We start from the raw sequence: 25,382 nt of genomic DNA on the forward strand, positions 1-25,382 counted from the left end.
GGCATTAGTTACAACAGTCAGTATACGAGGCATTAGTTACAACAGTCAGTACACGAGGCATTAGTTACAACAGTCAGTACACGAGGCATTAGTTACAACACGAGGCATTAGTTACAACAGTCAGTACACGAGGCATTAGTTACAACAGTCAGTATACGAGGCATTAGTTACAGCAGTCAGTATACGAGGCATTAGTTACAACACGAGGCATTAGTTACAACAGTCAGTATACGAGGCATTAGTTACAACAGTCAGTACACGAGGCATTAGTTACAACAGTCAGTACACGAGGCATTAGTTACAACAGTCAGTACAGTACACGAGGCATTAGTTACAACACGAGGCATTAGTTACAACAGTCAGTACACGAGGCATTAGTTACAACAGTCAGTACACGGCATTAGTTACAACAGTCAGTACAGTACACGAGGCATTAGTTACAACACGAGGCATTAGTTACAACAGTCAGTACACGAGGCATTAGTTACAACAGTCAGTACACGGCATTAGTTACAACAGTCAGTATACGAGGCATTAGTTACAACAGTCAGTACACGAGGCATTAGTTACAACACGAGGCATTAGTTACAACAGTCAGTACACGAGGCATTAGTTACAACAGTCAGTACACGAGGCATTAGTTACAACAGTCAGTACACGAGGCATTAGTTACAACAGTCAGTACACGAGGCATTAGTTACAACAGTCAGTACACGAGGCATTAGTTACAACAGTCAGTATACGAGGCATTAGTTACAACAGTCAGTACACGAGGCATTAGTTACAACAGTCAGTACACGAGGCATTAGTTACAACAGTCAGTATACGAGGCATTAGTTACAACAGTCAGTACACGAGGCATTAGTTACAACAGTCAGTACACGAGGCATTAGTTACAACAGTCAGTATACGAGGCATTAGTTACAACACGAGGCATTAGTTACAACAGTCAGTACACGAGGCATTAGTTACAACAGTCAGTATACGAGGCATTAGTTACAACAGTCAGTATACGAGGCATTAGTTACAACACGAGGCATTAGTTACAACAGTCAGTACACGAGGCATTAGTTACAACAGTCAGTATACGAGGCATTAGTTACAACAGTCAGTACACGAGGCATTAGTTACAACAGTCAGTATACGAGGCATTAGTTACAACACGAGGCATTAGTTACAACAGTCAGTACACGAGGCATTAGTTACAACAGTCAGTATACGAGGCATTAGTTACAACAGTCAGTACACGAGGCATTAGTTACAACAGTCAGTACACGAGGCATTAGTTACAACAGTCAGTATACGAGGCATTAGTTACAACAGTCAGTATACGAGGCATTAGTTACAACAGTCAGTATACGAGGCATTAGTTACAACACGAGGCATTAGTTACAACAGTCAGTACACGAGGCATTAGTTACAACAGTCAGTATACGAGGCATTAGTTACAACAGTCAGTACACGAGGCATTAGTTACAACAGTCAGTACACGAGGCATTAGTTACAACAGTCAGTACACGAGGCATTAGTTACAACAGTCAGTACACGAGGCATTAGTTACAACAGTCAGTACACGAGGCATTAGTTACAACACGAGGCATTAGTTACAACAGTCAGTACACGAGGCATTAGTTACAACAGTCAGTACACGAGGCATTAGTTACAACACGAGGCATTAGTTACAACAGTCAGTACACGAGGCATTAGTTACAACAGTCAGTACACGAGGCATTAGTTACAACAGTCAGTACACGGCATTAGTTACAACAGTCAGTACACGAGGCATTAGTTACAACACGAGGCATTAGTTACAACAGTCAGTATACGAGGCATTAGTTACAACAGTCAGTACACGAGGCATTAGTTACAACAGTCAGTATACGGCATTAGTTACAACAGTCAGTATACGGCATTAGTTACAACAGTCAGTATATGAGGCATTAGTTACAACAGTCAGTATATGAGGCATTAGTTACAACAGTCAGTATATGAGGCATTAGTTACAACAGTCAGTATATGAGGCATTAGTTACAACAGTCAGTATATGAGGCATTAGTTACAACAGTCAGTATACGAGGCATTAGTTACAACAGTCAGTATACGAGGCATTAGTTACAACAGTCAGTATACGAGGCATTAGTTACAACAGTCAGTATACGAGGCATTAGTTACAACAGTCAGTATACGAGGCATTAGTTACAACAGTCAGTATACGAGGCATTAGTTACAACAGTCAGTATACGGCATTAGTTACAACAGTCAGTATACGAGGCATTAGTTACAACAGTCAGTATACGAGGCATTAGTTACAACAGTCAGTATACGGCATTAGTTACAACAGTCAGTATACGGCATTAGTTACAACAGTCAGTATACGAGGCATTAGTTACAACAGTCAGTATACGAGGCATTAGTTACAACAGTCAGTACACGAGGCATTAGTTACAACAGTCAGTATATGAGGCATTAGTTACAACAGTCAGTACACGAGGCATTAGTTACAACACGAGGCATTAGTTACAACAGTCAGTACACGAGGCATTAGTTACAACAGTCAGTATACGGCATTAGTTACAACAGTCAGTATACGGCATTAGTTACAACAGTCAGTATACGAGGCATTAGTTACAACAGTCAGTATATGAGGCATTAGTTACAACAGTGACAAAGGTTTAATCTGCAAGGAGAAAAATGAGATTCATTCATTTGGGTTGAAGTTAGAAGGAAAAGATCATGAGAACAGGCAGATGGACTGATCGTCTAAACCTCGGTCACCATTGCTACTCCATGGATATCAGTCTGAAAGTCGCTGTGAAAGATAAGCGATATTCTGTACAAGCCAGAAAGTCCAATGAAATGATCAGTACTCTTATTTTACTGCTTGTCTTTTTGACAGGAGGTGGTGAATAGGGTTCCCACAGGACACAGTTGTGGACCCAACTTTTTGCATCGCCGGTAGTTTGTCACTTGCATTTTTAAATCTCCCGACGCATTTCACGTGATTCACAATACGTAAACAACAGAATGTCATCCAAAATGTATTCCCAAGCAAACAGCCAGAAGTGCTTGTAAAATTTGTGTGACGCTTGGTCTGTTTATGGTCTGTTTATGGTCTGTGCTTCGGTTAAACTCGGCCACTTTTGACATATTGTGCAAGTCGCGTGCGAATTCAAAATACAATCCAGAAATACAGGCCGCAACAAACACACACACACAGGCCGCTCCACACACAGGCCGCCACACACACACACAGGCCGCTCCACACACAAGCCGCCACACACACACACAGGCCGCCACACACACACACAGGCCGCTACACACACACACACAGGCCGCTACACACACACACACAGGCCGCTACACACACACACACAGGCCGATACACACACACACAGGCCGATACACACACACACAGGCCGATACACACACACACAGGCCGATACACACACACACAGGCCGATACACACACACACAGGCCGATACACACACACACAGGCCGATACACACACACAGGCCGATACACACACACAGGCCGCTACACACACACACAGGCCGCTACACACACACACAGGCCGCTACACACACACACAGGCCGCTACACACACACACAGGCCGCTACACACACACACAGGCCGCTACACACACACACAGGCCGCTACACACACACACAGGCCGCTACACACACACACAGGCCGCTACACACACACACAGGCCGATACACACACACACAGGCCGATACACACACACACAGGCCGATACACACACACACAGGCCGATACACACACACACAGGCCGATACACACACACACAGGCCGATACACACACACACACAGGCCGATACACACACACACACAGGCCGATACACACACACACACAGGCCGATACACACACACACACAGGCCGATACACACACACACAGGCCGATACACACAGGCCAGCGTACTGAAAGTGGGGTTTAGAACACCAATGTGGATATGTTGTCTCAGATTACCTCCTACATATGGACAATAACAGCAGACAAATGGTAAAGTATGTTCAAAGTAAGTTTTTAATTCAACAGTCTGACTTGTGATGGGACTGTTCACAAAAAGTGAGCCAACATGTTAGAGACGAGAGAGGAGTCGCGGAGGCCAACGGACGGGGATGAACCCCATTTGTTCCTACCTGGTCAAGTCTGTCAGTGACGCCAGTCTAGTTCTCGAATTTAGAGTTATGCTTGGATATTATCATATTTAAGGATGTGGTATATTATATAAGTCTTCCAAATAGACTGTTGTTGGCAATGAGCATATTTTGGAAGTTGGATTAGCAAAAAATACATACAATGAGATGAAAAAGATTGACATGGTTGGAGATTATCATGGAAAAATGTATTTTATGAAAGTTTGAGTTTTGTAGTTAAAAGTCATTGTGAATGGTGAGACGATCCTACTCTCACACTCAGACGGAGGAGGCTAGGAGACTAGTGCTACGCTGCCTGCTGAAACTCAGAATGGCTCCCAATATCCTGCAAAAACAAACACTGCAGTAGCGTAGCCAGTGATGTGTTGGCGGACCTGCAGAATGCTGGGTAGGCAACAAAAAATAATAATAATACTATAATAATACTTCCTGCAATTCTACAGAAAATATGCCATTGTACCCATTTTGCCATAGAGCAGAGGGCAATGTGCAGTTTTAAAGCTAATTAAAAAGGTAAAATATAGGTGTGTTGACTGTGATAAAGGCACTGGACGATGAGCTGTCTTGTTTGCTAAATGAACAAATGAAATAGGCAGTGGCATTATAGCCATAGAAGCACAGTGACGTGCTTCAAGGGAGTCATGTTCAAGGCCTATTGGGGGTGTGGCTTTCAGTTATTTTTGGCAACCCATTCCATGAGAGTGAATGTCATTCCAGTTCACTGCTTGAATTCTCTCTGGTGTTTGCATGTTTAGATAAAAGATACAATGTCCCGTTTGAAACACTGACAAGTAGAGAGCATTAAATAAAATATATTTTTTTTAAATTGTTCAATCTGATTGGGTGGCACCACCCGTGCCTACGTGGCTGAGTTAGGTTGAGTCACCGTCAGATTCATCACAACACGTGACAACGGAGTCGATAGAGACGAGGGTTTTGGGAGGGGATTCACTGTGTCTGGTGTGTTTTGGGAGGGGATTCACTGTGTCTGGTGTGTTTTGGGAGGGGATTCACTGTGTCTGGTGTGTTTTGGGAGGGGATTCACTGTGTCTGGTGTGTTTTGGGAGGGGATTCACTGTGTCTGGTGTGTTTTGGGAGGGGATTCACTGTGTCTGGTGTGTTTTGGGAGGGGATTCACTGTGTCTGGTGTGTTTTGGGAGGGGATTCACTGTGTCTGGTGTGTTTTGGGAGGGGATTCGCTGTGTCTGGTGTGTTTTGGGAGGGGATTCGCTGTGTCTGGTGTGTTTTACGTGACAACGGAGTCGATAGAGACGAGGGTTTTGGGAGGGGATTCACTGTGTCTGGTGTGTTTTGGGAGGGGATTCACTGTGTCTGGTGTGTTTTGGGAGGGGATTCACTGTGTCTGGTGTGTTTTACGTGACAACGGAGTCGATAGAGACGAGGGTTTTGGGAGGGGATTCACTGTGTCTGGTGTGTTTTGGGAGGGGATTCGCTGTGTCTGGTGTGTTTTGGGAGGGGATTCGCTGTGTCTGGTGTGTTTTGGGAGGGGATTCGCTGTGTCTGGTGTGTTTTGGGAGGGGATTCACTGTGTCTGGTGTGTTTTACGTGACAACGGAGTCGATAGAGACGAGGGTTTTGGGAGGGGATTCACTGTGTCTGGTGTGTTTTGGGAGGGGATTCGCTGTGTCTGGTGTGTTTTGGGAGGGGATTCGCTGTGTCTGGTGTGTTTTGGGAGGGGATTCGCTGTGTCTGGTGTGTTTTGGGAGGGGATTCGCTGTGTCTGGTGTGTTTTGGGAGGGGATTCGCTGTGTCTGGTGTGTTTTGGGAGGGGATTCGCTGTGTCTGGTGTGTTTTGGGAGGGGATTCGCTGTGTCTGGTGTGTTTTGGGAGGGGATTCGCTGTGTCTGGTGTGTTTTGGGAGGGGATTCGCTGTGTCTGGTGTGTTTTGGGAGGGGATTCGATGTGTCTGGTGTGTTTTGGGAGGGGATTCGCTGTGTCTGGTGTGTTTTGGGAGGGGATTCGCTGTGTCTGGTGTGTTTTGGGAGGGGATTCGCTGTGTCTGGTGTGTTTTGGGAGGGGATTCGCTGTGTCTGGTGTGTTTTGGGAGGGGATTCGCTGTGTCTGGTGTGTTTTGGGAGGGGATTCGCTGTGTCTGGTGTGTTTTGGGAGGGGATTCGCTGTGTCTGGTGTGTTTTGGGAGGGGATTCGCTGTGTCTGGTGTGTTTTGGGAGGGGATTCGCTGTGTCTGGTGTGTTTTGGGAGGGGATTCGCTGTGTCTGGTGTGTTTTGGGAGGGGATTCGCTGTGTCTGGTGTGTTTTGGGAGGGGATTCGCTGTGTCTGGTGTGTTTTGGGAGGGGATTCGCTGTGTCTGGTGTGTTTTGGGAGGGGATTCGCTGTGTCTGGTGTGTTTTGGGAGGGGATTCGCTGTGTCTGGTGTGTTTTGCGTACCTTGGGAGGGGATTCGCTGTGTCTGGTGTGTTTTGGGAGGGGATTCACTGTGTCTGGTGTGTTTTGGGAGGGGATTCGCTGTGTCTGGTGTGTTTTGGGAGGGGATTCGCTGTGTCTGGTGTGTTTTGGGAGGGGATTCACTGTGTCTGGTGTGTTTTGCGTACCTTGGGAGGGGATTCGCTGTGTCTGGTGTGTTTTGGGAGGGGATTCGCTGTGTCTGGTGTGTTTTGGGAGGGGATTCGCTGTGTCTGGTGTGTTTTGGGAGGGGATTCGCTGTGTCTGGTGTGTTTTGGGAGGGGATTCGCTGTGTCTGGTGTGTTTTGGGAGGGGATTCGCTGCGTCTGGTGTGTTTTGCGTACCTTGGGAGGGGATTCGCTGTGTCTGGTGTGTTTTGGGTACCTTGGGAGGGGATTCACTGTGTCTGGTGTGTTTTGGGAGGGGATTCACTGTGTCTGGTGTGTTTTGGGTACCTTGGGAGGGGATTCACTGTGTCTGGTGTGTTTTGGGTACCTTGGGAGGGGATTCACTGTGTCTGGTGTGTTTTGGGAGGGGATTCACTGTGTCTGGTGTGTTTTGGGTACCTTGGGAGGGGATTCGCTGTGTCTGGTGTGTTTTGGGAGGGGATTCGCTGTGTCTGGTGTGTTTTGGGAGGGGATTCGCTGTGTCTGGTGTGTTTTGGGAGGGGATTCGCTGTGTCTGGTGTGTTTTGGGAGGGGATTCGCTGTGTCTGGTGTGTTTTGGGAGGGGATTCGCTGTGTCTGGTGTGTTTTGGGAGGGGATTCGCTGTGTCTGGTGTGTTTTGGGAGGGGATTCGCTGTGTCTGGTGTGTTTTGGGAGGGGATTCGCTGTGTCTGGTGTGTTTTGGGAGGGGATTCGCTGTGTCTGGTGTGTTTTGGGAGGGGATTCGCTGTGTCTGGTGTGTTTTGGGAGGGGATTCGCTGTGTCTGGTGTGTTTTGGGAGGGGATTCGCTGTGTCTGGTGTGTTTTGGGAGGGGATTCGCTGTGTCTGGTGTGTTTTGGGAGGGGATTCGCTGTGTCTGGTGTGTTTTGGGAGGGGATTCGCTGTGTCTGGTGTGTTTTGGGAGGGGATTCGCTGTGTCTGGTGTGTTTTGGGAGGGGATTCGCTGTGTCTGGTGTGTTTTGGGAGGGGATTCGCTGTGTCTGGTGTGTTTTGGGAGGGGATTCGCTGTGTCTGGTGTGTTTTGGGAGGGGATTCGCTGTGTCTGGTGTGTTTTGGGAGGGGATTCGCTGTGTCTGGTGTGTTTTGGGAGGGGATTCGCTGTGTCTGGTGTGTTTTGGGAGGGGATTCGCTGTGTCTGGTGTGTTTTGGGAGGGGATTCGCTGTGTCTGGTGTGTTTTGGGAGGGGATTCGCTGTGTCTGGTGTGTTTTGGGAGGGGATTCGCTGTGTCTGGTGTGTTTTGGGAGGGGATTCGCTGTGTCTGGTGTGTTTTGGGAGGGGATTCGCTGTGTCTGGTGTGTTTTGGGAGGGGATTCGCTGTGTCTGGTGTGTTTTGGGAGGGGATTCGCTGTGTCTGGTGTGTTTTGGGAGGGGATTCGCTGTGTCTGGTGTGTTTTGGGAGGGGATTCGCTGTGTCTGGTGTGTTTTGGGAGGGGATTCGCTGTGTCTGGTGTGTTTTGGGAGGGGATTCGCTGTGTCTGGTGTGTTTTGGGAGGGGATTCGCTGTGTCTGGTGTGTTTTGGGAGGGGATTCGCTGTGTCTGGTGTGTTTTGGGAGGGGATTCGCTGTGTCTGGTGTGTTTTGGGAGGGGATTCGCTGTGTCTGGTGTGTTTTGGGAGGGGATTCGCTGTGTCTGGTGTGTTTTGGGAGGGGATTCGCTGTGTCTGGTGTGTTTTGGGAGGGGATTCGCTGTGTCTGGTGTGTTTTGGGAGGGGATTCGCTGTGTCTGGTGTGTTTTGGGAGGGGATTCGCTGTGTCTGGTGTGTTTTGGGAGGGGATTCGCTGTGTCTGGTGTGTTTTGGGAGGGGATTCGCTGTGTCTGGTGTGTTTTGGGAGGGGATTCGCTGTGTCTGGTGTGTTTTGGGAGGGGATTCGCTGTGTCTGGTGTGTTTTGGGAGGGGATTCGCTGTGTCTGGTGTGTTTTGGGAGGGGATTCGCTGTGTCTGGTGTGTTTTGGGAGGGGATTCGCTGTGTCTGGTGTGTTTTGGGAGGGGATTCGCTGTGTCTGGTGTGTTTTGGGAGGGGATTCGCTGTGTCTGGTGTGTTTTGGGAGGGGATTCGCTGTGTCTGGTGTGTTTTGGGAGGGGATTCGCTGTGTCTGGTGTGTTTTGGGAGGGGATTCGCTGTGTCTGGTGTGTTTTGGGAGGGGATTCGCTGTGTCTGGTGTGTTTTGGGAGGGGATTCGCTGTGTCTGGTGTGTTTTGGGAGGGGATTCGCTGTGTCTGGTGTGTTTTGGGAGGGGATTCGCTGTGTCTGGTGTGTTTTGGGAGGGGATTCGCTGTGTCTGGTGTGTTTTGGGAGGGGATTCGCTGTGTCTGGTGTGTTTTGGGAGGGGATTCGCTGTGTCTGGTGTGTTTTGGGAGGGGATTCGCTGTGTCTGGTGTGTTTTGGGAGGGGATTCGCTGTGTCTGGTGTGTTTTGGGAGGGGATTCGCTGTGTCTGGTGTGTTTTGGGAGGGGATTCGCTGTGTCTGGTGTGTTTTGGGAGGGGATTCGCTGTGTCTGGTGTGTTTTGGGAGGGGATTCGCTGTGTCTGGTGTGTTTTGGGAGGGGATTCGCTGTGTCTGGTGTGTTTTGGGAGGGGATTCGCTGTGTCTGGTGTGTTTTGGGAGGGGATTCGCTGTGTCTGGTGTGTTTTGGGAGGGGATTCGCTGTGTCTGGTGTGTTTTGGGAGGGGATTCGCTGTGTCTGGTGTGTTTTGGGAGGGGATTCGCTGTGTCTGGTGTGTTTTGGGAGGGGATTCGCTGTGTCTGGTGTGTTTTACGTGACAACGGAGTCGATAGAGACGAGGGTTTTGGGAGGGGATTCGCTGTGTCTGGTGTGTTTTACGTGACAACGGAGTCGATAGAGACGAGGGTTTTGGGAGGGGATTCGCTGTGTCTGGTGTGTTTTGGGAGGGGATTCGCTGTGTCTGGTGTGTTTTGGGAGGGGATTCGCTGTGTCTGGTGTGTTTTGGGAGGGGATTCGCTGTGTCTGGTGTGTTTTGGGAGGGGATTCGCTGTGTCTGGTGTGTTTTGGGAGGGGATTCGCTGTGTCTGGTGTGTTTTGGGAGGGGATTCGCTGTGTCTGGTGTGTTTTGGGAGGGGATTCGCTGTGTCTGGTGTGTTTTGGGAGGGGATTCGCTGTGTCTGGTGTGTTTTGGGAGGGGATTCGCTGTGTCTGGTGTGTTTTGGGAGGGGATTCGCTGTGTCTGGTGTGTTTTGGGAGGGGATTCACTGTGTCTGGTGTGTTTTGGGAGGGGATTCACTGTGTCTGGTGTGTTTTGGGAGGGGATTCACTGTGTCTGGTGTGTTTTGGGAGGGGATTCACTGTGTCTGGTGTGTTTTGGGAGGGGATTCACTGTGTCTGGTGTGTTTTGGGAGGGGATTCGCTGTGTCTGGTGTGTTTTGGGAGGGGATTCGCTGTGTCTGGTGTGTTTTGGGAGGGGATTCGCTGTGTCTGGTGTGTTTTGGGAGGGGATTCGCTGTGTCTGGTGGGTTTTGGGAGGGGATTCGCTGTGTCTGGTGTGTTTTGGGAGGGGATTCACTGTGTCTGGTGTGTTTTGCGTACCTTGGGAGGGGATTCGCTGTGTCTGGTGTGTTTTGGGAGGGGATTCGCTGTGTCTGGTGTGTTTTGCGTACCTTGGGAGGGGATTCGCTGTGTCTGGTGTGTTTTGCGTACCTTGGGAGGGGATTCGCTGTGTCTGGTGTGTTTTACGTGACAACGAAGTCGATAGAGATGAGGGTTTTGGGAGGGGATTTGCTTTGTCTGGTGTGTTTTGGGAGGGGATTCGCTGTGTCTGGTGTGTTTTACGTGACAACGGAGTCGATAGAGACGAGGGTTTTGGGAGGGGATTCACTGTGTCTGGTGTGTTTTGGGAGGGGATTCACTGTGTCTGGTGTGTTTTGGGAGGGGATTCGCTGTGTCTGGTGTGTTTTGGGAGGGGATTCGCTGTGTCTGGTGTGTTTTGGGAGGGGATTCACTGTGTCTGGTGTGTTTTGGGAGGGGATTCACTGTGTCTGGTGTGTTTTGGGAGGGGATTCACTGTGTCTGGTGTGTTTTGGGAGGGGATTCACTGTGTCTGGTGTGTTTTGGGAGGGGATTCACTGTGTCTGGTGTGTTTTGGGAGGGGATTCACTGTGTCTGGTGTGTTTTGGGAGGGGATTCACTGTGTCTGGTGTGTTTTGGGAGGGGATTCACTGTGTCTGGTGTGTTTTGGGAGGGGATTCACTGTGTCTGGTGTGTTTTGGGAGGGGATTCACTGTGTCTGGTGTGTTTTGGGAGGGGATTCGCTGTGTCTGGTGTGTTTTGGGAGGGGATTCACTGTGTCTGGTGTGTTTTGGGAGGGGATTCGCTGTGTCTGGTGTGTTTTGGGAGGGGATTCGCTGTGTCTGGTGTGTTTTGGGAGGGGATTCGCTGTGTCTGGTGTGTTTTGGGAGGGGATTCGCTGTGTCTGGTGTGTTTTGGGAGGGGATTCGCTGTGTCTGGTGTGTTTTGGGAGGGGATTCGCTGTGTCTGGTGTGTTTTGGGAGGGGATTCGCTGTGTCTGGTGTGTTTTGGGAGGGGATTCACTGTGTCTGGTGTGTTTTGGGAGGGGATTCACTGTGTCTGGTGTGTTTTGGGAGGGGATTCGCTGTGTCTGGTGTGTTTTGCGTACCTTGGGAGGGGATTCGCTGTGTCTGGTGTGTTTTACGTGACAACGAAGTCGATAGAGATGAGGGTTTTGGGAGGGGTTTTGCTTTGTCTGGTGTGTTTTGGGAGGGGATTCACTGTGTCTGGTGTGTTTTGGGAGGGGATTCACTGTGTCTGGTGTGTTTTGGGAGGGGATTCACTGTGTCTGGTGTGTTTTGGGAGGGGATTCGCTGTGTCTGGTGTGTTTTGGGAGGGGATTCGCTGTGTCTGGTGTGTTTTGGGAGGGGATTCGCTGTGTCTGGTGTGTTTTGGGAGGGGATTCACTGTGTCTGGTGTGTTTTGCGTACCTTGGGAGGGGATTCGCTGTGTCTGGTGTGTTTTGGGAGGGGATTCGCTGTGTCTGGTGTGTTTTGCGTACCTTGGGAGGGGATTCGCTGTGTCTGGTGTGTTTTACGTACCTTGGGAGGGGATTCGCTGTGTCTGGTGTGTTTTACGTGACAACGAAGTCGATAGAGATGAGGGTTTTGGGAGGGGATTTGCTTTGTCTGGTGTGTTTTGGGAGGGGATTCACTGTGTCTGGTGTGTTTTGGGAGGGGATTCGCTGTGTCTGGTGTGTTTTGGGAGGGGATTCACTGTGTCTGGTGTGTTTTGGGAGGGGATTCGCTGTGTCTGGTGTGTTTTGGGAGGGGATTCGCTGTGTCTGGTGTGTTTTGGGAGGGGATTCACTGTGTCTGGTGTGTTTTGGGAGGGGATTCGCTGTGTCTGGTGTGTTTTGGGAGGGGATTCGCTGTGTCTGGTGTGTTTTGGGAGGGGATTCGCTGTGTCTGGTGTGTTTTGGGAGGGGATTCACTGTGTCTGGTGTGTTTTGGGAGGGGATTCGCTGTGTCTGGTGTGTTTTACGTACCTTGGGAGGGGATTCACTGTGTCTGGTGTGTTTTGGGAGGGGATTCACTGTGTCTGGTGTGTTTTGGGAGGGGATTCACTGTGTCTGGTGTGTTTTGGGAGGGGATTCACTGTGTCTGGTGTGTTTTGGGAGGGGATTCGCTGTGTCTGGTGTGTTTTACGTACCTTGGGAGGGGATTCGCTGTGTCTGGTGTGTTTTACGTACCTTGGGAGGGGATTCGCTGTGTCTGGTGTGTTTTACGTACCTTGGGAGGGGATTCGCTGTGTTTGGTGTGTGTAGCGTACCTTGCGTCGGTTGTTGTTGATGGAGCCGTCTTCTTCCCGGTTACAGACTGTCTCATCCTGATCCTCTGGGTCGTCATCTTTCAGACTGGGGGGGGGGGGGGGGGGGGGGGAGGGAATATACACACATTATACACCCTAACACTCCTGATCCTCTGGGTCGTCGTCTTTCAGACTGGGGGGGGGGGGGGGAATATACACACATTATACACCCCAACACTCCTGATCCTCTGGGTCGTCGTCTTTCAGACTGGGGGGGGGGGAATATACACACATTATACACCCTAACACTACTGATCCGGATAGCTAGTTAGTTAATACCTTGTACTGCTCTGACAGACACACGGATAGCTAGTTAGGTGGATAGAGACCTGACCTCAAACCCATCGAATACCTTTGGGATGAATTGGAACGCTGACTGCAAGCGTCCAACATCAGTACCCGACCTCACTAATGCTCGTGGCTGAATGGAAGCAAGTCCCCACAGCAATGCTCCAACATCTAGTGGAAAGCCTTCCCAGAAGAGTGGAGGCTGTTACAGCAGCAATGTTCCAACATCTAGTAGAAAGCCTTCCCAGAAGAGTGGAGGCTGTTATAGCAGCAATGTTCCAACATCTAGTGGAAAGCCTTCCCAGAAGAGTAGAGGCTGTTATAGCAGCAATGTTCGAACATCTAGTGGAAAGCCTTCCCAGAAGAGTGGAGGCTGTTATAGCAGCAATGTTCCAACATCTAGTGGAAAGCCTTCCCAGAAGAGTGGAGGCTGTTACAGCAGCAATGTTCGAACATCTAGTGGAAAGCCTTCCCAGAAGAGTGGAGGCTGCTATCACAGCAAAAGGGGGACCAACTCCATATTAAAGCCTTCCCAGAAGAGTGGAGGCTGCTATCACAGCAAAAGGGGGACCAGCTCCATATTAAAGCCTTCCCAGAAGAGTGGAGGCTGCTATCACAGCAAAAGGGGGACCAGCTCCATATTAATGACTTCCCAGAAGAGTGGAGGCTGCTATCACAGCAAAAGGGGGACCAGCTCCATATTAAAGCCTTCCCAGAAGAGTGGAGGCTGCTATCACAGCAAAAGGGGGACCAGCTCCATATTAAAGCCTTCCCAGAAGAGTGGAGGCTGCTATCACAGCAAAAGGGGGACCAGCTCCATATTAAAGCCTTCCCAGAAGAGTGGAGGCTGCTATCACAGCAAAAGGGGGACCAACTCCATATTAAAGCCTTCCCAGAAGAGTGGAGGCTGCTATCACAGCAAAAGGGGGACCAGCTCCATATTAATGACTTCCCAGAAGAGTGGAGGCTGCTATCACAGCAAAAGGGGGACCAGCTCCATATTAAAGCCTTCCCAGAAGAGTGGAGGCTGCTATCACAGCAAAAGGGGGACCAGCTCCATATTAAAGCCTTCCCAGAAGAGTGGAGGCTGCTATCACAGCAAAAGGGGGACCAGCTCCATATTAAAGCCTTCCCAGAAGAGTGGAGGCTGTTATAGCAGCAATGTTCCAACATCTAGTGGAAAGCCTTCCCAGAAGAGTGGAGGCTGTTATAGCAGCAATGTACCAACATCTAGTGGAAAGCCTTCCCAGAAGAGTGGAGGCTGTTATAGCAGCAATGTACCAACATCTAGTGGAAAGCCTTCCCAGAAGAGTGGAGGCTGCTATCACAGCAAAAGGGGGACCAACTCCATATTAAAGCCTTCCCAGAAGAGTGGAGGCTGTTATAGCAGCAAGGGGGGTCCAACTCCATATTAATTCTTGTGAATGAGCAGGTGTCCACATAGTGTTGGTCATGGAGTGTATGTCACATCCTTCCTATTTTATTCAGCTAAATTCAATCAATATTCTTACAATAAAATCAGAAAATAAAATTACACAGTACTTGACCATATCTAGTCTGCTAAATGAACAAGCCTACAGTCTATATCATGGAGCATAGCCAGATAACATACAGTATCTAGTCTGATAAATGAACAAGTCTACAGTCTATATCATAGATAACATACAGTATCTAGTCTGATAAATGAACAAGTCTACAGTCTATATCATAGATAACATACAGTATCTAGTCTGATAAATGAACAAGTCTACAGTCTATATCATAGATAACATACAGTATCTAGTCTGATAAATGAACAAGTCTACAGTCTATATCATAGATAACAACAGCATCTAGTCTGATAAATGAACAAGTCTATATCATAGCCAGATAACATACAGTATCTAGTCTGATAAATGAACAAGTCTACAGTCTATATCATAGCCAGATAACATACAGTATCTAGTCTGATAAATGAACAAGTCTACAGTCTATATCATAGCCAGATAACATACAGTATCTAGTCTGATAAATGAACAAGCCTACAGTCTATATCATGGAGCATAGCCAGATAACATATAATAGGACAACTCATTCCATTTTTTTTTTTTTAAATTCATTTTCTTCATGTTTCTTTAGACCTGCCTAAAATAATGGATTTATTGTGGTTATATTCAATTGATTTATTAGAATGTATATGTTCCAAAGGTGGAACATCTACATTGTCCTTACGAACCACATGTCATTACAGCAGTATGTACTGGTATGTTAGGTAGCTACGCTATCCTTATGAACCACATATCATTACAGCAGTATGTACTGGTATGTTAGGTAGCTACGCTATCCTTACGAACCACATATCATTACAGCAGTATGTACTGGTATGTTAGGTAGCTACGCTATCCTTACGAACCACATATCATTACAGCAGTATGTACTGGTATGTTAGGTAGCTACGCTATCCTTACGAACCACATATCATTACAGCAGTATGTACTGGTATGTTAGGTAGCTACACTGTCCTTACGAACCACATATCATTACAGCAGTATGTACTGGTATGTTAGGTAGCTACGCTATCCTTACGAACCACATATCATTACAGCAGTATGTACTGGTATGTTAGGTAGCTAAGCAGGCCTTACGAACCACATATCATTACAGCAGTATGTACTGGTATGTTAGGTAGCTACGCTATCCTTATGAACCACATATCATTACAGCAGTATGTACTGGTATGTTAGCTAGCTACGCTATCCTTACGAACCACATATCATTACAGCAGTATGTACTGGTATGTTAGGTAGCTACGCTATCCTTATGAACCACATATCATTACAGCAGTATGTACTGGTATGTTAGGTACACTGTCCTTATGAACCACATAGCATATCATTACAGCAGTATGGACCGGTATGTTAGCTACACTGTCCTTATGAACCACATAGCATATCATTACAGCAGTATGTACCGGTATGTTAGGTAGCTACGCTATCCTTACGAACCACATAGCATTACAGCAGTATGTACTGGTATGTTAGCTAGCTACGCTATCCTTACGAACCACATATCATTACAGCAGTATGTACCGGTATGTTAGCTAGCTACGCTATCCTTATGAACCACATATCATTACAGCAGTATGTACTGGTATGTTAGCTAGCTACGCTATCCTTATGAACCACATATCATTACAGCAGTATGTACTGGTATGTTAGCTAGCTACGCTATCCTTATGAACCACATATCATTACAGCAGCATGTACTGGTATGTTAGCTAGCTACGCTATCCTTACGAACCACATATCAATACAGCAGCATGTACCGGTATGTTAGCTACGCTATCCTTACGAACCACATATCATTACAGCAGTATGGACCGGTATGTTAGGTAGCTAAGCTGTCCTTACGAACCACATATCAATACAGCAGCATGTACTGGTATGTTAGCTACGCTGTCCTTACGAACCACATATCATTACAGCAGCATGTACTGGTATGTTAGCTAGCTACACTGTCCTTATGAACCACATAGCATATCATTACAGCAGTATGTACCGGTATGTTAGCTACACTGTCCTTATGAACCACATATCAATACAGCAGTATGGACCGGTATGTTAGCTACGCTATCCTTACGAACCACATATCAATACAGCAGCATGTACTGGTATGTTAGCTACGCTGTCCTTACGAACCACATATCAATACAGCAGCATGTACTGGTATGTTAGCTACGCTGTCCTTACGAACCACATAGCATATCATTACAGCAGTATGTACCGGTATGTTAGGTACACTGTCCTTATGAACCACATAGCATATCATTACAGCAGTATGGACCGGTATGTTAGCTAGCTACACTGTCCTTATGAACCACATAGCATATCATTACAGCAGTATGGACCGGTATGTTAGCTACACTGTCCTTATGAACCACATAGCATATCATTACAGCAGTATGGACCGGTATGTTAGCTACACTGTCCTTATGAACCACATATCATATCATTACAGCAGTATGGACCGGTATGTTAGCTACACTGTCCTTATGAACCACATAGCATATCATTACAGCAGTATGTACTGGTATGTTAGCTAGCTACGCTGTCCTTACGAACCACATAGCATATCATTACAGCAGTATGTACCGGTATGTTAGCTAGCTACACTGTCCTTATGAACCACATATCATTACAGCAGTATGTACTGGTATGTTAGCTAGCTACGCTATCCTTACGAACCACATATCATTACAGCAGCATGTACTGGTATGTTAGCTAGCTACGCTATCCTTACGAACCACATATCATTACAGCAGCATGTACCGGTATGTTAGGTAGCTACACTGTCCTTACGAACCACATATCATTACAGCAGTATGTACTGGTATGTTAGCTAGCTACGCTATCCTTACGAACCACATATCATTACAGCAGCATGTACTGGTATGTTAGCTAGCTACGCTATCCTTACGAACCACATATCATTACAGCAGCATGTACCGGTATGTTAGGTAGCTACACTGTCCTTACGAACCACATATCATTACAGCAGTATGGACCGGTATGTTAGCTACGCTGTCCTTACGAACCACATATCATTACAGCAGTATGGACCGGTATGTTAGGTAGCTACACTGTCCTTACGAACCACATATCATTACAGCAGTATGGACCGGTATGTTAGGTACACTGTCCTTATGAACCACATATCATTACAGCAGTATGTACTGGTATGTTAGGTAGCTAAGCTGTCCTTACGAACCACATATCATTACAGCAGCATGTACTGGTATGTTAGCTAGTTACCTAACGTTAGTTGGCTACTAATACATCAAACTTGCCAGACAGTATTATTAACTAACTAACTAACTACCCAACATGTATTGACATTCTTAGCTAAGCGGTATAGTAGTAAGTTTTAATGGACATAGCCAGAATTAACTATCTAGTCACTCTTGCGCAGAATAACTGATGAATTTACGAACGCTCAACACCCATTTAATATGACCGATGTCAGTAAACGTCGGCAAAAAAAAAGCTTAATTAAATTGTTGCCAGCAGCACAGTTACAGTCACCAACGCTCTGGATAACATGAAAACTGCCTGTCCAGAACTGCTAGGGCGAGTAAAATGGTCAGGGTGAGGTGTTCTCTCATTTGTGTCTGGAAGTAGCTAGCCAATGTTAGCCAGTTAGCGTGAGTGCTGTTGAATGCTCAGATCAACCCTAGTCCTCGGCCAGAGCGTCCAGTGTGTGCTCTGAATGCTCCGAGAGCAAATCACTCTGAATTGACGAACGATTAATCTGACAACGCTTTACGAACGCCCAGAGCTCACTCTGGCACTCCAGATGTAATTTACGAACACACCCAAAATCGTAAAATGTTTAGCCAGTCATTTGTTATGCTAACAAGAGGTTGCATAGCGACAGGCAAAGCTCTAGTACGCTCAACTGAAACAATATTGTTTGTTAATAACAGCTATTCCCAAACTGTACGCCAAATATAAAAATGTGATTCACATTTTTAAACAATCCATTTAGATTTTCCAACGTACTTTGGGTGAGGTTTTTTTCCCCTCGCCTGAGTAGCCTCGTTTCACTGCCAGAAATGAAACCATTTAGTGTTCAGCAAAATAACAACAAATGTCAAATACAGGAAGCCTCGTCAAATAATTAACATCCAATCACGTTCACCGGTACTCTCTCGCGGGAACTCCACCAACGGTCCGTATGTAGCCAAACGCAGCTGCTGCTCATTCCGTTGGCACAAAAATGGAGAAATGGTTAAAACAAAGTAAGGCCTCGTCCATAGAGCCACACATATCAGCTCTACTTGTAGTACGTGCTACTACCAGCAGTACTACACCTGTCGACGACAAGTTGTTCTGCTTCCACGAGAACATCCAATGCTAGCATCAGTAATTCTACATGTTGCTATCCCAGCTAGCATGGACACTGACAGGTGTGAATCTGATGCAGCCAAAGAGCTACTGCCCCCTTACCCGGGAAAGCACCTAACATACAGGGACGTTGGACCACGGTAGAGGTGCAAATATGATAACTACATTGATTTAGGGGTTCACTTATATTGGGAGTAGTGCCTTTCCTCAGCCACAGTGTGTTATATGTGCAAAAGTACCATCTCACAACTCGATGAAACCTTCACTCCTGCGCAGACATTTAGAAACAAAACATGCCAATTTGAAAAATAAGCCACAGGAGTTGAAGCGAGAATTAAGACAACTTTTGAGTAGTAAGACATGTATAAAAGCAACAAATACCATTAATAACGGGCTAGAAGCGTCTTATATGGTGAGCTACCGAGGGGCTAGGACAGGCAAGGCCCATAGTATTGTGGAGGACTTTAATTATTCCTGCTGGGACAATGCTGGTAGAAAAGGACAAAAAAACTACAGACAATGCCTCCAAAACACTTTCACAACAGGAGATGTTTTGAAACAATTACTGCGTCGCATACAAGCCAGTGAATTATGTATTACAGATGAATGAGTCAACAGACGTGGTGCGGCTGGCACATGTCCGTTACGTTTTTGGGGGGTCAAGTAAGGAAGACATCCTCTTCTGCAAAACAGGAGAGGATATTTTTTAAAGTACTGGACAGCTTTGTGACATCAAATGGACTTTGGTGGTCAAGATGTGTTGGTATCTGTACTGATGGCACTACACAGTTAAATAAAAATATGTACTGATGGCGCAAAAGCCATGAAAGGGAGACAGGAGTGTTAACTGCTTGCATGCGCGTTTCTCCCTACGCAACTTGGGCACACTGCAGCATCCGCCGAGAGGCTCTTGCTGCCAAGAAAATGTTTGACAGATTGAAAGACGTTTTGGACACTACTTTGTTAAAGCAAGGTCCCTGAATTCCCGTGTATTGTCTGCATTATGCAATGATATGGGCAGCGACCATGTAACGCTTTTAGAAGTGCGCTGGTTATTTTTTTGTTTGTTTTTTATTTAACTTGGCAAGTCAGTTAAGAACAAATTCTTATTTACAATGACGGCCTAGGAACAGTGGGTTAACTGCCTTGTTCGGGGGCAGAACGACAGATTTGTACCTTGTCAGCTCGGGGAGTCGTTCCTGCCCAACGCACTAACCACTAGGCTACCTGGGTCAAATTAATGACACGTCTTTTTGAATAGAGGAGCTTAGTTTTCTTTACTGACCATCATGTCACTTGTCTGACCGCTTGCATGATGGCGAGTTTCTCACACGACTGGCCTATCTGGGTGATTGTTTTTCTCTCACCTGAACTGTGGGTAGCTGCTAGCTAACGTTAGCTAAGTGGTGAATGTGGGTGGCTGATAACTACCCACATTCACCACTTTCTAAATCAACCATAGCATCTTAATGAGTAGCTAACTACATTACAGAATGGGAACCATGGCTAGCACAAACGGGCAGACAACTTACTGTTCAAATTGGTTCATCTCCGCTTCGATCAGTCTTCAGAGTAGCGAACCTCACGACAAACTGGTTTGTTAAGGAGTTTAAAAGTTCCTAGATAATCGTTTTTATTTGCTAGCGGGCTAATCGTTTTTATTAGCTAGCTGGCTAAACGTTTTTATTAGCTAGCTGGCTAAACGTTTTTATTAGCTAGCTGGCTAAGTTACCTCGCCAACTAACTTCAAAACAAGCAAGATAGCTAGCTGTGTCTCTGCACAATTCCTCGTGTGAATGCAAGCAGACGGGTCGGTGGATGGGACAAACAGAAAGAAGTCCTAAGCGAAACGCCCTTTGAATGCCCCAGCTCCGTTCATTACTCGAATGTATTGATGGATGGATGGCCTGCTTTCGTATTTTAGATAATGACTAATCAACAGCATCATGTAATACATGTTGCGTATACAGTATCTGAAGGGTCTCCTGGGGCACTGCATCTCAGTGCTAAGGCGGCACTACAGACCCTGGTTCGATTCCAGCCTGTATCACAACCGTCCGTTTTTGGGAGCCCCATAGGGCGGCACACAATTGGCCCAGCGTCATCCGGGTTAGGGTTTGGCCGGGGTAGGCCATCATTGTAAATAAGAATTTGTTCATAGTTGATATGCCTAGTTAAATAAAGGTTAAATAAATATCAGAATAACTGCAGTTGTATTACCACAAGATGGCGCTGTCTGTCATCAGACTAACAGCGAGGCTATTGTGACGGTTTGCAATTTTTGGGAATTCTATATTGGTTTATTAAGCCAGGCAAGCTCAAACAATCACAGATAAAGTATTCCAATTCAAACTAAGGTCTGTCTGGTCGATCATCAATTTATATGTGTCATTTAGCAGATGCTCTTATCCAGAGCGACTACAGGAGCGATTCGTGTTAAGCGCCTTCCTCAAGGGTACAGATTTTTCACCTAGTCGGCTCGGGGATTCAAACCAGCGACCTTTCAATGTGTCTATCAAGTTTTAGAACATATTTTAATCATGGGTTTATCTCAATGCATCTTTCCTTGATTCCTTCCATCCTCTCCTCGTCTCCTTGTCAACTGTTCAAGGTCCCTTCCCTCAGACGCATGGAAAGGATGCAAGGAATTAAGATGAATTGAAAGAGCCAATGTGAGTGTGTATATAGATGTGTGGTGTGTATAGAGGTGTATATAGATGTGTGGTGTGTATAGAGGTGTATATAGATGTGTGGTGTATATAGATGTGAGTGGTGTATAGAGGTGTATATAGATGTGTGGTGTGTATAGAGGTGTGGTGTGCACAGATGTGTGCTGTGTATAGAGGTGTGGTGTATATAAAGGTGAGGTGTGTATAGAGGTGTGGTGTATATAGAGGTGTGGTGTGTATAGAGGTGAGGTGTGTATAGAGGTGAGGTGTGTATAGAGGTGTGGTGTGTATAGAGGTGTATATAGAGGTGTGGTGTGTGTATAGAGGTGTGTATAGAGGTGTGGTGTGTATAGAGGTGTGTATAGAGGTGAGGTGTGCATAGAGGTGTATATAGATGTGTGGTGTGTATAGATGTGTGGTGTGTATAGAGGTGTATATAGATGTGTGGTGTGTATAGAGGTGTGTATAGAGGTGAGGTGTATATAGATGCGGGGTGTGTATAGAGGTGTATATATATGTGTGGTGTGTATAGAGGTGTATATAGAGGTGTGGTGTGTATAGAGGTGTATATATATGTGGGGTGTGTATAGAGGTGTATATAGATGTGAGGTGTGTATAGAGGTGTATATATGTGTGGTGTGTATAGATGTGGGGTGTGTATAGAGGTGTATATATATGTGTGGTGTGTATAGAGGTGTATATAGATGTGAGGTGTGTATAGAGGTGTATATATGTGTGGTGTGTATAGAGGTGTATATAGATGTGGGGTGTGTATAGAGGTGTGTATAGAAGTGTATATATATGTGTGGTGTGTATAGAGGTGTATATAGATGTGTGGTGTGTATAGAGGTGTATATATATGTGTGGTGTGTATAGAGGTGTATATAGAGGTGTGGTGTATATAGAGGTGTGTATATAGAGGAGGTGTATATAGGGAGGTGTATATAGAGGTGGTGTATATAGAGGTGGTGTATATAGAGGTGGTGTATATAGAGGTGGTGTATATAGATGTGTGGTGTATATAGAGGTGGTGTATATAGAGGTGGTGTATATAGAGGTGGTGTATATAGAGGTGGTGTATATAGAGGAGATGTATATAGAGTTGGTGTATATAGAGGTGGTGTATATAGAGGTGGTGTATATAGAGGTGGTGTATATAGAGGTGGTGTATATAGAGGTGGTGTATATAGAGGTGGTGTATATAGAGGTGGTGTATATAGAGGTGTATATAGAGGTGGTGTATATAGAGGTGGTGTATATAGAGGTGGTGTATATAGAGGTGTATATATAGAGGAGGTGTATATATAGAGGAGGTGTATATAGAGGAGGTGTATATAGAGGTGGTGTATATAGAGGTGGTGTATATAGAGGTGTGGTGTATATAGAGGAGGTGTATATAGAGGTGGTGTATATAGAGGTGGTGTATATAGAGGTGGTGTATATAGAGGTGGTGTATATAGAGGTGGTGTATATAGAGGTGTGTATATAGATGTGGTGTATATAGAGGTGGTGTATATAGAGGTAGAGGTGCTGATCCCTGACTATATAGATGTGGTGTATATAGAGGTGGTGTATATAGAGGTAGAGGTGCTGATCCCTGACTATATAGAGGTGGTGTATATAGAGGTGTATATAGTGGTGGTGTATATAGAGGTGTATATAGAGATGTATATAGAGGTAGAGGTGCTGATCCCTGACTATATAGAGGTGGTGTATATAGTGGTGTATATAGTGGTGTATATAGAGGTGGTGTATATAGTGGTGGTGTATATAGTGGTGTGTATAGTGGTGTGTATAGAGGTGGTGTATATAGTGGTGTATATAGTGGTGTGTATAGAGGTGTGTATATAGTGGTGTATATAGAGGTGGTGTATATAGAGGTGTATATAGTAATAGAGGTGGTGTATATGGTGGTGTATATAGAGGTGGTGTATATAGAGGTGTATAGTGGTGTATATAGAGGTGTATATAGAGGTGGTGTATATAGAGGTGGTGTATATAGAGGTGTATATAGTGGTGTATATAGTGATAGAGGTGGTGTATATGGTGGTGTATATAGAGGTGGTGTATATAGTGGTGTATATAGTGATAGAGGTGGTGTATATAGAGGTGTATAGTGGTGTATATAGAGGTGTATATAGAGGTGGTGTATATAGTGGTGTATATAGTGGTGGTGTATATAGAGGTGTATATAGAGGTGTATATAGTGGTGTATATAGTGGTGTATATAGTGGTGGTGTATATAGAGGTGTATATAGAGGTGTATATAGAGGTGTGTATAGAGGAGGTGTATATAGAGGTGGTGTATATAGAGGTGGTGTATATAGAGGTGTATAGTGGTGTATATAGAGGTGGTGTATATAGTGGTGTATATAGAGGTGTATATAGAGGTGTATATAGTGGTGGTGTATATAGAGGTGTATATAGAGGTGTATATAGTGGTGTATATAGTGGTGTATATAGTGGTGGTGTATATAGAGGTGTATATAGAGGTGTATATAGAGGTGTGTATAGAGGAGGTGTATATAGAGGTGGTGTATATAGAGGTGTATAGTGGTGTATATAGAGGTGGTGTATATAGTGGTGTATATAGTGGTGTATATAGAGGTGTATATAGAGGTGTATATAGAGGTGTATATAGTGGTGTATATAGTGGTGTATATAGTGGTGGTGTATATAGAGGTGTATATAGAGGTGTATATAGAGGTGTGTATAGAGGTGTATATAGAGGTAGAGGTGCTGATCCCTGACTATATAGAGGTGGTGTATATAGAGGTGTATATAGTGGTGGTGTATATAGAGGTGTATAGTGGTGTATATAGAGGTGGTGTATATAGAGGTGTATATAGTGGTGGTGTATATAGTGGTGTATATAGAGGTGGTGTATATAGAGGAGGTGTATATAGAGGTGTATATAGTGGTGTATATAGAGGTGGTGTATATAGAGGTGGTGTATATAGAGGTGTATATAGTGGTGTATATAGAGGTGGTGTATATAGAGGTGTATATAGAGGTGTATATAGTGGTGTATATAGAGGTGTATATAGAGGTGTATATAGTGGTGTATATAGAGGTGGTGTATATAGTGGTGTATATAGAGGTGGTGTATATAGAGGTGTATAGTGGTGTATATAGAGGTGGTGTATATAGAGGTGGTGTATATAGAGGTGGTGTATATAGAGGTGTATATAGAGGTGGTGTATATAGAGGTGTATATAGTGGTGTATATAGTGGTGTATATAGAGGTGGTGTATATAGAGGTGTATATAGTGGTGTATATAGTGGTGTATATAGAGGTGTATATAGAGGTGGTGTATATATAGGTGTATATAGAGGTGTATATAGAGGTGGTGTATATAGAGGTGTATAGTGGTGTATATAGAGGTGTATAGTGGTGTATATAGAGGTGGTGTATATAGAGGTGTATAGTGGTGTATATAGAGGTGTATAGTGGTGTATATAGAGGTGTATAGTGGTGTATATAGAGGTGGTGTATATAGAGGTGGTGTATATAGAGGTGTATAGTGGTGTATATAGAGGTGTATAGTGGTGTATATAGAGGTGGTGTATATAGAGGTGTATAGTGGTGTATATAGAGGTGGTGTATATAGTCGTAGAGGTGTATATAGAGGTGTATATAGTGGTAGAGGTGTATATAGTGGTGTATATAGAGGTAGAGGTGTATATAGTGGTGTATATAGAGGTAGAGGTGTATATAGTGGTAGAGGTGTATATAGTGGTGTATATAGTGGTAGAGGTGTATATAGTGGTGTATATAGAGGTAGAGGTGTATATAGTGGTAGAGGTGCTGATCCCTGACTGTTTGATCCTTCCCATCCTCTTAGCGCTCCAATCCACATTCCGACCCGGCTCTGCCGGTTACCCCCGACAACGCTGTGTGTGTGTGTGTGTGAGCTCTAGGTAGCCAGGTACTC

The 25,382-nt window shown here is 45.6% G+C and overlaps 1 protein-coding gene across 1 annotated transcript in view; it reads right to left on the minus strand.

The window, feature by feature from the left end:
- The window catches only part of eif4e2rs1 (eukaryotic translation initiation factor 4E family member 2 related sequence 1), a 53,326-nt gene extending 32,733 nt beyond the window's left edge, over positions 1-20,593 (minus strand). The window contains exons 1-2 of the mRNA XM_055939144.1: positions 20,311-20,593; positions 12,570-12,654 (exon numbers count right to left, since the gene is read on the minus strand). Of these exons, the coding sequence (XP_055795119.1) occupies positions 12,570-12,654; positions 20,311-20,327 (102 nt within the window). The 5' untranslated portion in view covers positions 20,328-20,593. The remainder of the gene's footprint in view (positions 1-12,569; positions 12,655-20,310) is intronic.
- Between the last annotated feature and the right edge of the window lie 4,789 nt (positions 20,594-25,382).

Source organism: Salvelinus fontinalis, chromosome 11 (assembly GCF_029448725.1).
Source record: "Salvelinus fontinalis isolate EN_2023a chromosome 11, ASM2944872v1, whole genome shotgun sequence".
NCBI lineage: Eukaryota > Metazoa > Chordata > Actinopteri > Salmoniformes > Salmonidae > Salvelinus > Salvelinus fontinalis.